General features: G+C 43.4%; 2 gene segments (V, D, J or C); both read left to right on the forward strand.

The window, feature by feature from the left end:
• The window catches only part of LOC128587758 (immunoglobulin heavy constant mu-like), a 358,544-nt gene that overhangs the window by 33,880 nt on the left and 309,391 nt on the right, over positions 1-15,273 (forward strand).
• The window catches only part of LOC128587757 (immunoglobulin heavy constant mu-like), a 107,912-nt gene that overhangs the window by 7,867 nt on the left and 84,772 nt on the right, over positions 1-15,273 (forward strand). The window contains 1 exon segment of the C gene segment in view: positions 9,313-9,627. Coding sequence covers positions 9,313-9,627 — 315 coding nt within the window.

Consider the following 15,273-nt stretch of genomic DNA (forward strand, 5'->3'; position numbering starts at 1 on the left):
GAGCACATGCAAATAGGACCTACCCCTGCTCATGAAAACCAGCCCAGCCCTGACAAGGCAGCTCTGGGAGAGGAGCCCCAGCCCCGGGACTCCCAGGTCTTCCCACTCGCTGCTCAGGACTGAACACAGACGACGCACCATGGATATGGACTGAGCTGGCTTCTCCTCGCTGCTCTGTTACAAGGTGATTTGTGGAGACTGGAGACTCGGAGTGTGTGAGGGGATGTGAGAGAGAGAACAGAGGGTGTGTGTGGAAGTATCTGACCAGGTGTGTCTGTGTTTACAGGTGTCCAGTGTGAGGAGCAGCTCGTGGAGTCCGGAGGAGGCTTGGTCCAGCCTGAAGGGTCCCAGAGACTCTCCTGTGCAGCCTCTGGATTCACCTTCAGTGATTACTGGATGAACTGGGTCCGCCAGGCCCCAGGGAAGGGGCTGGAGTGGGTTGGTGTTGTTAGAAACAAAGCTAATGGTGGAACCACTGAATATGCTGCATCCGTGAAAGGCAGATTCGCCATCTCAAGATATGATTCCAAAAGTGTTACCCATCTGCAAATGAACAGCCTGAAACCCGAGGACACGGCCGTGTATTACTAAACGAGGGACACAGCGAGGGGACAGCAGTGTGAGCCCAGACAAGAACCTCCTGAGGGCACAGGAGGCCACCAGGGGGCGCCCGGGACCCACAAAGCACAGACTCGGCCCAGGGCAGGAGCAGGTGGAGACTAAGAGCTGGTTTCCTGCCAGGGTCTGGGGCTTCCTCCCCAGATAACAGTTTCCTCTGGAGAATGTCTCTACAGTTATAATCCTGTCCCAACAATCCCTAAATACAAAACATTGTTGTTGTTTGGTTGGTTTGGTATCGGAAGGACTCTCTCCCACCTGCACAAACGTCAGAAAATCATTTTAGGGGCCAAAATGACCCCTAGAGTTGTCACCAGAAACAGGGTTCTGAGGACGTTTTGGGGAATCTGATTTGTCTTCACTCACGTTCTGGGCACAGCACTCAGTGGGATTTCCTGATTAGGAACAGAGGGAGCTGGGACAGGGTCAGTGCACTGGAAAATCTGACTTTTAGAGTCTGTCCTTCCCCTAATGTGTAACTGCACGTTACTCAGAACTGACACAGTTGTCCTCTTTTCTGCTAATCCATTTTTTTATTTTTTTTTGTTCTTTTATTTTTTTTCTATTTTTTTTTTTTTTTTTTTTTTTTTTTGTATCTAGGATTCCCTATCTCAACTCCCCTTTCTCCATGTTTTCCCTGAAAATGGGTGGGAGGGTCCTTTCTATGTTCTAAATCCCTGGATTCAGGCTCTTTACCTGCAGCTCAGGTGGGGCTCAGGCTGTGGCCACGGCAGGACTTGGGAAAGGCTCATAGAATGTTCTCAAACCTCCTGCTTCCCTAGTAACTGAATTAAAGACCATACCACTCACCACATGACAGCCAATATGTTCAAAGACCACATTTTGGGGCACGGAAAGTGATTTATTCAGAAAACCATCAAACCCAGAAGATGGGAATAAGTGACCTAAAGAAACTTCTGAAGGTGGTGTGAACCTCAGGATCTTTCTGGCGTTAAGGGAAGTGGGAGAGAAGGGGAGGTTGAGGTCAAGGGATGACTGACAGTCACAGACCTAGAAGCCAAAAAGAGTGTGAGAAGGGTGTGAAATTGGTTTGATTTTCATCACCTGACTGTTGGTGATGTAATCTAGGAGAAAATGTTCCTACAAGTCTTCACCATGAGACTATCACTTGTGTGTGCACTTCCTTATTTCACTCGGAAACAGTTTGGGGACTGGGCTATTACCATTTATTTTTCAAAGTTGAATTATAATCTAGTTCTTTCTATCATTAGCTGGTCTATGTGCAGATCACAGCAAAAATGTTAACCTGAAGAATGTGACCACAGGGTTCAGAGGAAAAATGGATTCAGTCAGGATAAGCCTCCCTGCACTGTGGCCAGGAATTTTTTTTTTCACCAACTTGTGGGTCTGGGGACTGAGAGGCATCATCTCTCAACTGGACACTCCGTGCTCTGAGGGGTCACTTGGGAAGACTATGGAAGAAAAGCCTTTGACCTGGATAGTATTATACTCTTTCATGTCCCTTTAAGAGCAATGGTTACAGGTATCTCTTCTCTTTCTCCGATAGTTTCAGGCAGCCTTGCATAACTGTGGGTCATAACACATGAGTTTTGCTAGTGGGAAGGTCATCACGACCAGAGAAGGGGCAGGAAGGCCTAAGTGATGAATGTCTCCTATGAGTAAGGAATTCTACATGTAATAGGAATCCAAGAAAATAAATCTAGGAGACAGTCCCTGAAGGAGCCCAGATTAAACCTGCCCTGGTGCTCTGAAGATTGCTGAGGCTGAGCGCCCTATTATCTGATTGTATCAATATGGCCTCTAAGCGGGAGGAGGGCTGAACAGGAGTGTAGGAGGAGGTCAGTGACCACACAGACTCCCTGCCCTGCAGTCACAGTCCAGGGTAATGTGAGTGTCAAGTGTTACTATTACAAAGGAGTCTGACCACTTTTTAGACAGCAAGGGTAGAAACAGTTTGTTAGTGACACGTTTATACTTTCAGATACATCTCTCAGTATGTGTTGATGGGATGCCATAACCCCCACTTAAGAAGAACATAACCAGAGCAACATGGAACTGGGATAGCCCCTCAGAGACCGCAGGCTACCCTGGCGAATACTTTTAGGGAGATGATCAAACAGGCATCTTCTGGCATGTTATGGACAGAAAAGTGGGTAGTGAGTGTCCCCAACAAGCAACTTTCCCCACTGTCTTTCCCTTTAAACAATCATCGGCCTGAAGGGAACTTCCATTGTCCACACAGACAAACATTTTCCTAAGGATATACAAACAGTGTCTGCTCCTATCTGGAAGTTTGCAGAAGCGTTCTGGTAACATAAAGTTCAGGTTATTGAACTAGGAGTCTGGGTGAGGGGGTTGACCATGTCCCTCTGGAAGCTGGCTCTCTTTCACTTCATCTAGTCTTTGAGAAAACATTTTTTTTTTTAGAGACAGAATCTCACTTTGTCACACATGGTAGAGTGTCCTGGCATCACAACTCACAGCCACCTTCAGCTCTTGGGCGTAGGTGATTCTCTTGTCTCACCCTCCCAAGTGGCTGGGATTACAGGTGCCTGCCACAATGCCTGACTATTTTTTTGTTGCAGTTTGGCTGTGGCTGGGTTTGAACCCACCACCCTCAGCACATGGGGCTGGCACCCTGCTGACTGAGCCACAGGTATGGCCCCAAGAAAACATTTTTTTATTAAGACTTATTTTATTTTATTTCAAAGTCTTATAGGGGTACAAATTTTCTCGGTCTCATGCACCAATTTTTTTATGCTTGAGTCAGGGTTATAAGTGTGCTGATCCCAAGAATAGTGTTCATTGTACCTGTTGGTAGGTTTCACCCTTTCCCTCCTCCCTCTCCCTCCACTTGATTTCCACTGAGCCTTACTTGGCTCCATGCACTTCTGTGCTCACTGGTAAGTTCCAGTTTAATAGCGAGTGCATGTGATGTCTGTTTTTCATTCCTTAGATACTTCACAAAAGATAAGCATCTGTGGTTCCACCCAATGTAAAAGGCATCAGTTCATCATGGCTGAGAGTATTCCTTAGTACACACATACCATGTTTTGTTAATCCCCTCATGGGCCGATGGGCACTTGGTGGATCCCACATCTCTGCAATTGTGAATTGGACTGTAAGATACATCCAAGTCTTCATGATAAAATGATTTCTTTTCCCTTGGGTACACCCCAGTAGTAACATTGCTGGATTCATGATAGGTCTGCTTTTACTTCCTTGAGGAGCATCTGCACTGCATTCCACAGAGGTTGTCCTAATGTGCAGTCCCTCCCACCATGTGTAAGCATTCCTTTCTCTCTGCATCCACACCACCTATACTGTTTTCATCTTATAATTAGAGCAATTCTAACTGGGGGAGGTGAAAACTCATTGAAGTTTTGCTTTGCATTTCTGTAATTATCAGTAATGTTCAGTGTTTTTTCATATTTTTATTGTCCATTTGTGTATCTTCTTTTGGAAAACTTCCATTTATATCTTTCCCCCACTATTCAGTGTGTTTTTTCTTCCTGATTTCCTTGAGTTGTTTTGTAGATTCAGGTTATTTTCCCAAATTGTTGTTAGAATACAGATTGTGAGTATTTTCTCCCACTCTGTCAATTAACTGTTTGCTCTGTTGATTATTTCCTTAGCTATGTAGAAGTTTTTTGATTTAATGAAGTCCCTTTTCTTTCTATTTTCTGGACATGATTCCTATTGGGGTCTTCTTCAGAAATTCTTTCCTTGATGTAACATTCTCACCAGGCATAAACTGACATATAGGGACCCCAGAGTTCCCATTTGAGAAGTTAATTTATTAATGAGTTAAAATAAAGAGGAAGGTTCTGAAAAGACTGAAGTTTGAGTCTCCAGAATAGGTGGGCAAATTAGGAAGACAATTTGGCCAGTAGAAAGGGCACCTGTAGACTGGTGGGTTCTTGTCATTTCTTTCCACCAGAGCCCGAGTAGGAGAGAACCACAGAGCCTCAAAGTAGTGTGTTGTCAGTGGACGCACAGGTGCTCTGATAAACTGGCTACTCTAAGTCTAATGTGTAAGAGGAGATACGGGAACAACTGAGCAGAGCAGCAAACACAGGATCAGAGTGGCCCTGACCTGGCTGAGGCTGAAACTCTCAACCCAGCCGTGGGATAGGTTAGGGATGGTAAATACACTCAGCTATCATAAGTAAAGGGCTGTTTTTCCAGTCAAGTGAAAATCTGAAAGGACAAGTCAAGCAAACAGTGGTCATTTTCATGTCTTCATGACAGAGCAGCTGCAGGTCCTCCAGGGCTCATGAGCCCCCAGTCTTCCTGCTTCCAGAAACTGTAGGAAGTCTACTGGACATGCCTCTTAGACCTGAGTGTTCTGAGCCCACAGCTTTTTTTTTTTTTCACCTTTAAGCTGCTTTTTATTATTTTTTTTATTAAATCATAGCTGTGTACATTAATGTGATCATGGGGCACCATACACTGGGTTCATAGACCTTTTGACACATTTTCATCACACTGGTTAACATAGCCTTCCTGGCCTTTTCTTAGTTATTGTGCTAAGACATTTACATTCCACATTTACTAAGTTTCACATATACCCTTGTAAGATGCACCGCAGGTGTAATCCCACCAATCCGCCTCCCTCTGCCCACCTCCCCCCTCCCTCCCCTCCCTTTCCCCAAGAATGGAAGAAAAAGTATCCAATGTACTCATCCCTACTATGAAACTAATTTATGGCTTTCACATGAAAGCTATAACCCAGTTACAGCCCACAACTTTTATCTGAGAGTTTAACTGAAGAGTGGGGATGAGAGCAGCACTTTAAATGTCCTCAGTTCCCAAGTACAGTTGATCTTTAGGCAGTTGTCCTGTTCACGTCTTCAGGACGCCCAATCTCTTGTGCAAAGAGAAGGTACGGCCCTGCCTGTGGAGGAGTGGTCCTGCTGGAAGCAGACTCGTGAACAGAGGTCAGCACAGTGCCTGGAGTCATAACACATTTGGCAATGGTAAATCTCCTCATGTGTTGGTTGGTTGTTGCACCACGGCAGGAACCAGGAATGGCCTTCACTGTAATGTTCTAAAGGGGTTCAAACTTAGCCTGCCTTTTGGAGTGCCTCTAATCCACAGCAGGGCAATTGGTAGCATCTCACCCCCAGTCTAATAAGTTTCCTGATATTTTTTGCCAATGTTTCTTTGCAAAGTATGATTTATCTCTTCAGTTTGTCTCACCAGTGCAGTTTCAAGAGGAATGTAGTTTTCTGCTAATCAGTGATGCTTTGCATGCTTGTTGAATATGTTAGAAATGAAGGAAGGTCCATGATCACTTTGAAAGGTATTGGCAGAGTAAAACTGCAATTTCCACATTAACCGCAGGCGCATTTTTCCTTAAGTTTCTCCTGGTCAGTGTTTCCACTGACATAAGAGATTGTTAAATGTACTGTGAGATGAATTGGTTATCATATCCCTTGGTTTATGTCCATGTGCAGAGGTCTTGAGTCGAGTAAGTTTGGTCACCTCCAGACATAACCACTACCCTGACTTAGAGAAAGAGCAGAGACTTCCCTGACTGCTGAGTCTGAGGTAGGAACTGAGGTGGGTGTGATTGTGGGGCTGAGAATCAGGACAATTGAATTTTATTCTCACTATTACCTTCCTCAAAGATGCAGGTGATAATCCAATCCCTTTCCCTTGACACTTGTTTTTTGTTCTTCATTATTGCATTTTTGTGGAGAGTAAAGTTTTACCATATGTTTGCCTGAGACTCCTCTCAAAATCTACTCAATTTTTCTGGGAATGTCACATATTGGACAAAAATGGATTTATCATTCTTACCAAAATTATGTGTGTTTGGAAATTTCAGTGTGTTGTCATGAACACAAGCAACCGAACTTCTCAGTTCACTTTGAAACACATCTCTGTTACAATTTCATATAACCTTTCCTGTCTTTTCACTTTTTTCTTTGCAATTTGGTTTGCATAACTTCCAAGGACATTTTTGAAGCCCCATCTTCACTTGCAGCCCTACCCAACCCCACTATTGAGTGTGCACAAGGCTCCTTCCTTGCAGAGCACAGTGCTTCTGACTGTCATGAAACTCCATCTAATATTAATGTTTCCATCTGTCAGCAGAGTCACTGTTGGATCCTGTGGTCTTCCCATGTTGTTATGTGGAGATTTTACTCAATATTCTCATTAATAAGATAGCTCTAAGTGCTCTGTCATTCACAATCATATTCAGATCGTTTGTCTACTACGGCTCTGGTCTTTCTCTCTGATGTATCTTATATTCATGTTGCTAACCAGATAGGCTGTGTTGGACAGTTGATGTTGCCTTGTTAGTTTATTGGATGCATTTTCTGCCTGTAGTTTCTCATATCACATCTTTGCTAGGCACTAAGTTGACAGTTTCTCTGGACATCCTTAGACGCACCTCTGAAGCCTACATTTGCAGTAGAGACCAGAGTTGAATCTGTTCCTTCTGTGTCCATCAGAGACTTCAGATTCCCAAGTGACACCTTGTCTCTGCTCCCTGCTTGGCCTCATGTTCTCCCCTGTGCTCTCCTACAGAAGCTCTGTCTGTCCCAGCTCCACATACACTCCAGTATGAAACTGACCTGACAATTGTCAGTGTGCAGAAGGTTTGGGACTAAGGTCAGAGTCTCTGACCTTCTCCTGAGCTGTGATTCTAGGCAGGCATGGGACCTGGGATCTGGGTGTTGCCTTCCAGGTGCTGCTGTCTCTGCTTCAGGTGAGCTCATGACCCCAGTTTTCCTGTCCTTCCCCCCGGGCAGAGCACCCCCTGTTATTATTTATAATTTTCTATCACAGAACTAGGGCTTCTAAATCAGGGTCCTCAGATTGGAGATTTGATGCCCTTCCCTTTATATCAAGGCTTTTATTCCACTGAGAAGGTGAGGGGTAGTTCTGAACATAACTGTGTTGTGGGCCTCTGTTTCCCTCCCAGTTCCTATGGGGTCCACTTTGCCCCTAGGATGCGAGTTTTGAAGATTTTATTGAAAATCCATTCTTTAAAGGAGAGGTGAGTCTGGAAGCATTTTAGAAGTGTGTGCTCTCTGTCCCTCTCTCTCCCACAGTGGATTTGCGGGAAAGGGAGATTTTTTCCTTGAGCCTGATATCCTGGAGAGTTTCCCACCATAAAGCCTTTACCACACTCAGCTCCCAGCAGTGAGATACACACTCGTAGCTTCATCCTCTCACAGCCTACCCTGCATGTGGCAGCCTCTGCCCCAGATCAGGTAACTCCCTGGCCTTGGTTATTCCTGCAAGAATTTGTCTCTCTCCATATGTCACATTTGTTGTTAGTCCTATAACTTCAATTATCTCAGGTATTAACGAATGTTTCCCAAATTACATCTTCTGCAGTTTCTCTGTGGTTGTCAATGTTATTGTTCTCAGAATAAACACTAGAAACTATATTTCTTACCAAGGTACACCTTCAAGCTGAGCCACAGATTTACTTGTAAGACACCAAAAATCGAACTAGTTTATATTAAACAAAAGCTTAATAGACAATAATTATGTGACACCTGTTCAGTGGAATACCACCCTCATCAGAATCCATGAGTGTTTCATACACTCAGCAACATGTCTGTACATGGAAGTGTTTATACACAGTAAATAAGCCACAGGAAGAGGAGTCGAAATTGCATCGCTCCACTTATATAATCTCTAGGAAATAAAACCCAACCTAAAGTGCTATCAGAAGGATCAATATCTGCCTACAAGAATAATACAGGAAGGAAAAGGGAAAGAAGGAAATAAGTAAGAACAAAAGATGAGGTGAAGGAAATTGATTTATTCAGTAACTTTATAATGATTGTGGATGTGTTAATGTTTCTAATGTGTACACTTTAAATATATGTAGATTAGTCCATGTCAATTATATCTCATTAAATTAATTATAAAGAATAATGGACCTACTGAGAGGAAACAACTGTCAGAGGGAAAATGACCCAGATCCCTAAAATTCAACTGCATCAACCATAGTCCTCTGCATTTTCAGGGTAAAGTCTTCAAGTGGGAAAACTACAAATGTTCCCATGACAGAAATATTGAAACCACTAGACAGGTCCAGCTCAATCCTGTAGTGGGTCCAAAGGACAGGGGTGTACAGTGCTGAAAAGTTCATGCTCAGATACCAAAAGTCACTCTTAACAGAGTGGAAATTCTGGACACGTCACAGAGAAAATCTCTGCTCGGGGTGAGCGTCACATTTGTAACATGGAAGAAACAATGACATGTACAATACGTGATCCATACACAAGTGTAAACATGAACTAAGACAATGTATCATAAGTATGTATGAAATCTCACAGTAAGAATTTGTGTTTTATCAAGTGTTACCCTTGTCATATTCCTGTCCCAACACACTCACACGTGCTCTGGCCCTGCCCACCCTTAGTGTCCCACCCCAGACCTCCTATATCGCAGGAGCACATGCAAATAGGGCTTCCCGCTGCTCATGAAAACCAGCCCAGCCCTGACCCTGCAGCTCTGGGAAAGGAGACCCAGCCCAGGGACTCCCAGGTCTGCCCACTCGCTGCTCAGGAGTGAACACAGACTACGCACCATGGAGTCTGGGCTGAGCTGCCTTCTCCTCGTTGCTCTGTTACAAGGTGATTCGTGGAGAACTGGAGGGTCGGAGTGTGTGAGTGGATGTGAGAGAGAGAACAGAGGGGGTGTGTGGATGTTTCTGACCCGGTGTCTCTGTGTTTGCAGGTGTCCAGTGTGATGTGAAGCTGGTGGAGTCTGGGGGAGGCTTGGTCCAGCCTGGGGGGGTCCCTGAGACTCTCCTGTGCAGCCTCTGGATTCACCTTCACTGATTACGGCATGAACTGGGTCCGCCAGGCCCCAGGGAAGGGGCTGGAGTGGGTGGCAGGAGTGAGTCAACCATCCGGAAGTAAGCAGTGGTACTCTCCATCAGTACAAGGGAGATTCACAATCTCCAGAGACAACCCTACAAACACAGTCTCCCTTGAAATGACTAATCTGAAACCTGAAGACACAGCCTTGTATTACTGCACGAGGGACACAGTGAGGGGACAGCAGTGTGAGCCCAGACACAAACCTCCGACAGGAAGGAGCCGCCAGGGGGCGCCCGGCACACATGCGTGGAGTCACCCAGGGCAGGTGCAGGGGGTGCTCGGCCCTGGTTTTTCTCTCCAGCTCTGGGGCTCCCTCTGCATCTTAGTGTTTCCCCTGAGAACCTCCCAGCGGAGTCATAATATTTACAACTTTATTCTTACCAGTATAGTCCATAAACTTGAATAGTTTCTTATAATATGATAAATCATTCTTACATGCCCTAAAAAGTTTTGTAAGTTGAGGAGGCATAAAAATTCACAGAAGCCAGGTGAGGCTTGGGAAGTGTCAGCCAGGGATACACGTCTGACATCGAGTGAAGGAGAAAGGGAAGAAGACAGTGGAAATTCATAGCTACACTGTAATGCAAGCAAAGTGCAGACAGCCACTGGTGCCTCCCTGATCCAAAGTTGACCTTGACAGGCCCACAGCATTTCACAAGAGTGACTGTTATTAGGATCACTATCAAGCTGGATAATCACCTGGAACCAGCCCACAGGAAATGAGTCTTTAGCACAAACCAGGTGATGGATGACAGAGGGTGACAGCCAGGTGCTCCCTGTAGTTGGAGGGATGGGAGGTGAATTCTCATGGCAATACACTGTTCATGGATATTAATAAAACAAGACATGGTTTTACATGAGCCTCTCAGGCAATGTATGTGTGTGTATATATATATATATATATGTACACACACACACACATATATATATATGTATGTAAAAGCAAGCATGTACTCTGCAAACAATTGTAATTTCCACATTCACCTCAGGTGCATTTTTCCTTAACTTTCTCCTGGTCGGTGTTCCCACTGACATGAAGGATTATTAAATGTACTGTGAGATGAATTTGTTCTCGTAGACATTGGTTTCTTTCCATGTGCAGAGGTCTTGAATAGAGTAAGTTTCATCATCTCCAGACACAACTACTACCCTGACCCAGAGAAAGAGCAGAGACTTCCCTGACTGCTGAGTCTGAGGTGGGAGCTGGCCCAGCCCACCTCAGAGTCTGCAGAGACCCCAAATAACATTCCCTATATCAGGTACTGCCCTGTGTGCAGGGAGCTGGGACTGCCCTCTCTGATGACAGTGACTCAGGTCTAATTGTGGGGCTGAGAATCAGGACACTTGAATTTTATTCTGAATATTACCTTCCTCAGAGATGCAGGTGATAATTCAATCCCCCTTCCCCAACACCTGTTTTTTATTTTTCATTGTTGCATAGTTGGGGAGTGTAAAGTGTTGCCACATATTTGCCTGAATCTAGCCTCAAAATCTATTGAATTTTTCTGGAAAACTTACAGACTCAAGAAAAGTGGGTTTCATATTCTTACCTAAATATGGGTGATGGAAATTTCGCTGTGTTGTCCTGAACACCAGCAGGTGTATTCTCAGCTCACTTGGTAGGAACTGAGACAAGGAATGTAATTGAGGCCTGGGAAGATTGAGACAACTTTGGACAATGTCAGATCCATCATCTTTCATTCCTTTTATATTCTGCTGGTGTCACTTGTAATGTTTTCTCTTTACTATCTTATGTTACTTATTTGAGTTTTCTCTCCTTTTTCTTCTACTTAGTCTACCTTAGTTTTTTCATTTTTAACTTTTCAAAAAGAAAATAAAACAATTCAGGGCTGTGTTGATATTTCTATTGTCCCATGTGGATGGGACAACAAAAAGGGTGGTGTGAGGTGAGGAGGGCTGCTGTGAAATCCAGACTGTCCTCTCCTAGGAACACCCCACTATCTCTTCACTCTGTCATTCAATCATTTAAGGTGGAAAGTCCCTTAAATTTCTCTCTGACATTTGGATGGAAGCCTAGAAAGGAGACTTATCAAACCTAAATTCTGCATCTGCTCTCTTGGGGAATGTGCTTCTTTCTTCTCCTCTGTCCTGAGTCCACAATCTGAAAACTCTCCTATTCCACTGCAGCCCACACCGTCCAATGTAGTGCCTGCAGCTTTGGCTACTGGGATATGCTCCTGCCCTGTTTATCTCCCTTCACGGGCTGCCCTTCCAGTCCATCCCTGAGCTCTCACATCATTTTCCAGCCATTTTGCCCCCACATGAAGTCTGAGCTTAAACCCCTCTTCACTTTCTTTTCTTTCAAGTCATATCTTTTTTTCTAACAGCCTTTGTCATCTTACTTGAATTTCTGAACAGAAAAGGGTGAACTCAGCAGGTGTGGGTTGCCCAAACTGTATGTATTCCTGAAAGAAATCAATTCCTAGAACTAGTCATGTTAAGACCCTGAGAGATGGGCTCTGATCCCTTGAATATAGCTCCTGATAGCAGCATTTTAAAACCACATTAATAAGGTACGATGTCCGTGTAAACACTCCCCAGTAGATAACTTTCAGAACTCACTGAGTTTGTGTGTATGCATATACTCTTAAAACGGTAACCCATATTAAGACCTAGATACATCTACACCTCCCAAGGTCTCCTCACATTCCCATTATTGTTAAGAATTAACTTGCTTTTCAATCTGTTTGGGGGGGTGAATACAACATACTAGTTGATCACATGCTGATTTCTGGTCAATGCCTGTTTGTGCCTCAGGGTCTGATTTCTGGGTATTGGGGATCAGATGTGCAGGTGCTACAACCCTGTGACTGACCCCAGTGAGCAGTGCTGGGCACCAAGGCTGAGGGGAGCTTCCCTGCAGGACAACCCCTCACACGTGTGGTCAGACATCACTGCTGATAGAACCAAAGGTGCACAGGAAGCTAATTGGGGAAAGGACCCCTGGGAGCTGGTACCTGGTGTTCCTGGGAATTACTCTATGTGCCTTTGCTGATTTTCATTTGTATCATTTGTGTACTAAGTGACCAGGAGTGTAGTATCTTATTCTAAGACCTGTGTTTATATTGCTCAGGGATGGTCTTGACAGACTTTGTATGATTACATCAGAAGTAGGGATTGCCTGAAGGACCCTGCCATGTTGATGGATGGCTAAAGCATAGTTTAGCAAAGCAAGGGATAATAGGGTGGTGCCGAGCTGCTGATGACTGATGTCTGCAGCATCACATGGAGTGAGGCAGCAGGTGCTCCAAGTAAGTTGTTGGGGGCAAACGTTATCAGTGGGAGTTGGGAATGGTACAGTCACACTCTAGAGGTTCATTTCGTGAGCATTGAGACAGTGCAGAAATGCCTGTGTACAGGTAATAACTGAAAAGAAAGCAAAAACTGCTGCACTCAGTCCTGGCCCTCTGCACACTGAGCTGTGGCTACAAGACTGTGATCCACAATCAATATGAACATTTTTTTTTTATTAAATCATAGCTGTATACATTAATGTGATCATGGGGCACCATACACTAGTTTCATAAACCATTTGACACATTTTCTTTTTTTTTTATTAAATCATAGCTGTGTACATTGATATGATCATGGGGCATCATACACTAGCTTCATAGACCGTTTGACACATTTTCATCACAATGGTTAACATAGCCTTCCTGGCATTATCTCAGTTAATGTGCCAAGACATTTACATTCCACATTTACTAAGTTTCACATATACCCTTGTAAGATGCACCGCAGGTGTAATCCCACCAATCCCCCTCCCTCTGCCCACCTCCCTTTGCCCCTTCCCCCTATTCTTAGGTTGTAACTGGGTTATAGCTTTCATGTGAAAGCCATAAATTAGTTTCATAGTAGGGCTGAGTACATTGGATACTTTTTCTTCCATTCTTGGGATACTTTACTAAGAAGAATATGTTCCAGCTCCATCCGTGTAAACATGAAAGAGGTAAAGTCTCCATCTGTCTTTAAGGCTACATAATATTCCATCATGTACATATACCACAATTTATTAATCCATTTGTGGATCAATGGGCACTTGGGCTTTTTCCATGACTTAGCAATTATGAATAGGGCTGCAATAAACATTGTGGTACAAATAGCTTTGTTGTGATGTGATTTTTGGTTTTCTGGGTATATGCCTAGTAGAATAATTATAGGATTAAATGGCAGATCTATTTTTAGATCTCCAAGTGTTCTCCATACATCTTTCCAAAAGTAATGTATTAATTTGCATTCCCACCAGCGGTGTAGAAATGTTCCCTTTTCTCCACATCCACGCCAACATCTCTGGTCTTGGGATTTTGTGATATAGGCTAGTCTCACTGGAGTTAGATGATTCTCAAAGTAGTTTTGATTTACATTTCTCTGATGATTAAAGATGATGAGCATTTTTTCATATGTCTGTAGGCCACGCACACGTCTTCTTCAGAGAAGTTTCTCTTCAAATCCCTTGCCCAGCCTGCGATGGGATCACTTGTTCTTTTCTTACTTATACGTTTGAGTTCTCTGTGGATTCTGGTTATTAAACCTTTGTCAGAGACATAACCTGCAAATATCTTCTCCCATTCTGAGGGCTGTTTGCTTGCTTTACTTACTGTGTTCTTGGCTGTGCAGAAGCTGTTTAGTTTGATCAGGTCCCAGTAGTGTATTTTTGAAGCTGCTTCAATTGCCCAGGGGGTTCTCCTCAAAAAATACTTGCCCAGGCTGATTTCTTCAAGAGTTTTTCCTACACTCTCTTCTAGTATTTTACAGTTTCATGTCTTAAATTTAAATCTTTAATCCAGTGAGAGTCTATCTTAGTTAATGGTGAATGGTGTGGGTCCAATTTCATTTTTCTGCAGATTGCCAGCCAGTTCACCCAGCACCATTTGTTGAATAGGGAATCTTTTCCCCACTGAATGTTTTTAATTGGCTTGTCAAAGATTAAATAATGGTAAGTAGCGGGATTCATCTCTTGGTTCTCTATTCTGTTCCAGACATCTACTTCTCTGTTTTTGTGCCAATACCATGATGTTATGATCACTATCGATTTGTAGTATAGTCTGAGGTCTGGTAGAGTGATTCCTCCTGCTTTGTTTTTATTTCTGAGTAATGTCTTGGCTATTCCAGGTTTTTTCTGATTCCATATAAAATGAAGTATTTTTTTTTCAACATCTTTAAAGTATGACAGTGGAGCTTTAATAGGGATTGCTTTAAAAGTAAATATTGCTTTGGGTAGTATGGACATTTTAATAATGTTGATTCTTCCCAGCCATGAGCATGGTATGTTTTTCCATTTGTTAACATTTTCAGCTATTTCTTTTCTTAGAGTTTCGTACTTCTCTTTATACAGATCTTTCATGTCATTTGTTAGATAAACTCCCAAATATTTCATCTTATTTGGCACTACTGTGAATGGAATAGAGTCCTTAACTGTTTTTTCAACTTGACTATTGTTGGTATATATAAAGGCTACCGATTCATGAATTTTGATTTTGTAACCTGAGATGCTGCTGTATTCCTTGATCACTTCTAAGAGTTTTGTAGTAGAATCCCTAGTGTTTTCCAGATATACAATCATATCATCTGCGAAGAGTGAAAGTTTGATCTCTTCTGACCGTATATGGATACCCTTGATAACCTTTTCTTCCCTAATTGTGGTGGCTAAAACTTCCATTACAATGTTAAAGAGCAATGGAGACAATGGGCAGCCTTGTCTGGTTCCTGATCTGAGTGGAAATGATTCCAATTTAACTCCATTCAGTATGATATTGGCTGTGGGTTTGCTGTAGATGGCCTCTATCGTTTAAGA

Source organism: Nycticebus coucang, chromosome 6 (genome assembly GCF_027406575.1).
Source record: "Nycticebus coucang isolate mNycCou1 chromosome 6, mNycCou1.pri, whole genome shotgun sequence".
Classification (NCBI taxonomy): Eukaryota; Metazoa; Chordata; class Mammalia; order Primates; family Lorisidae; genus Nycticebus; species Nycticebus coucang.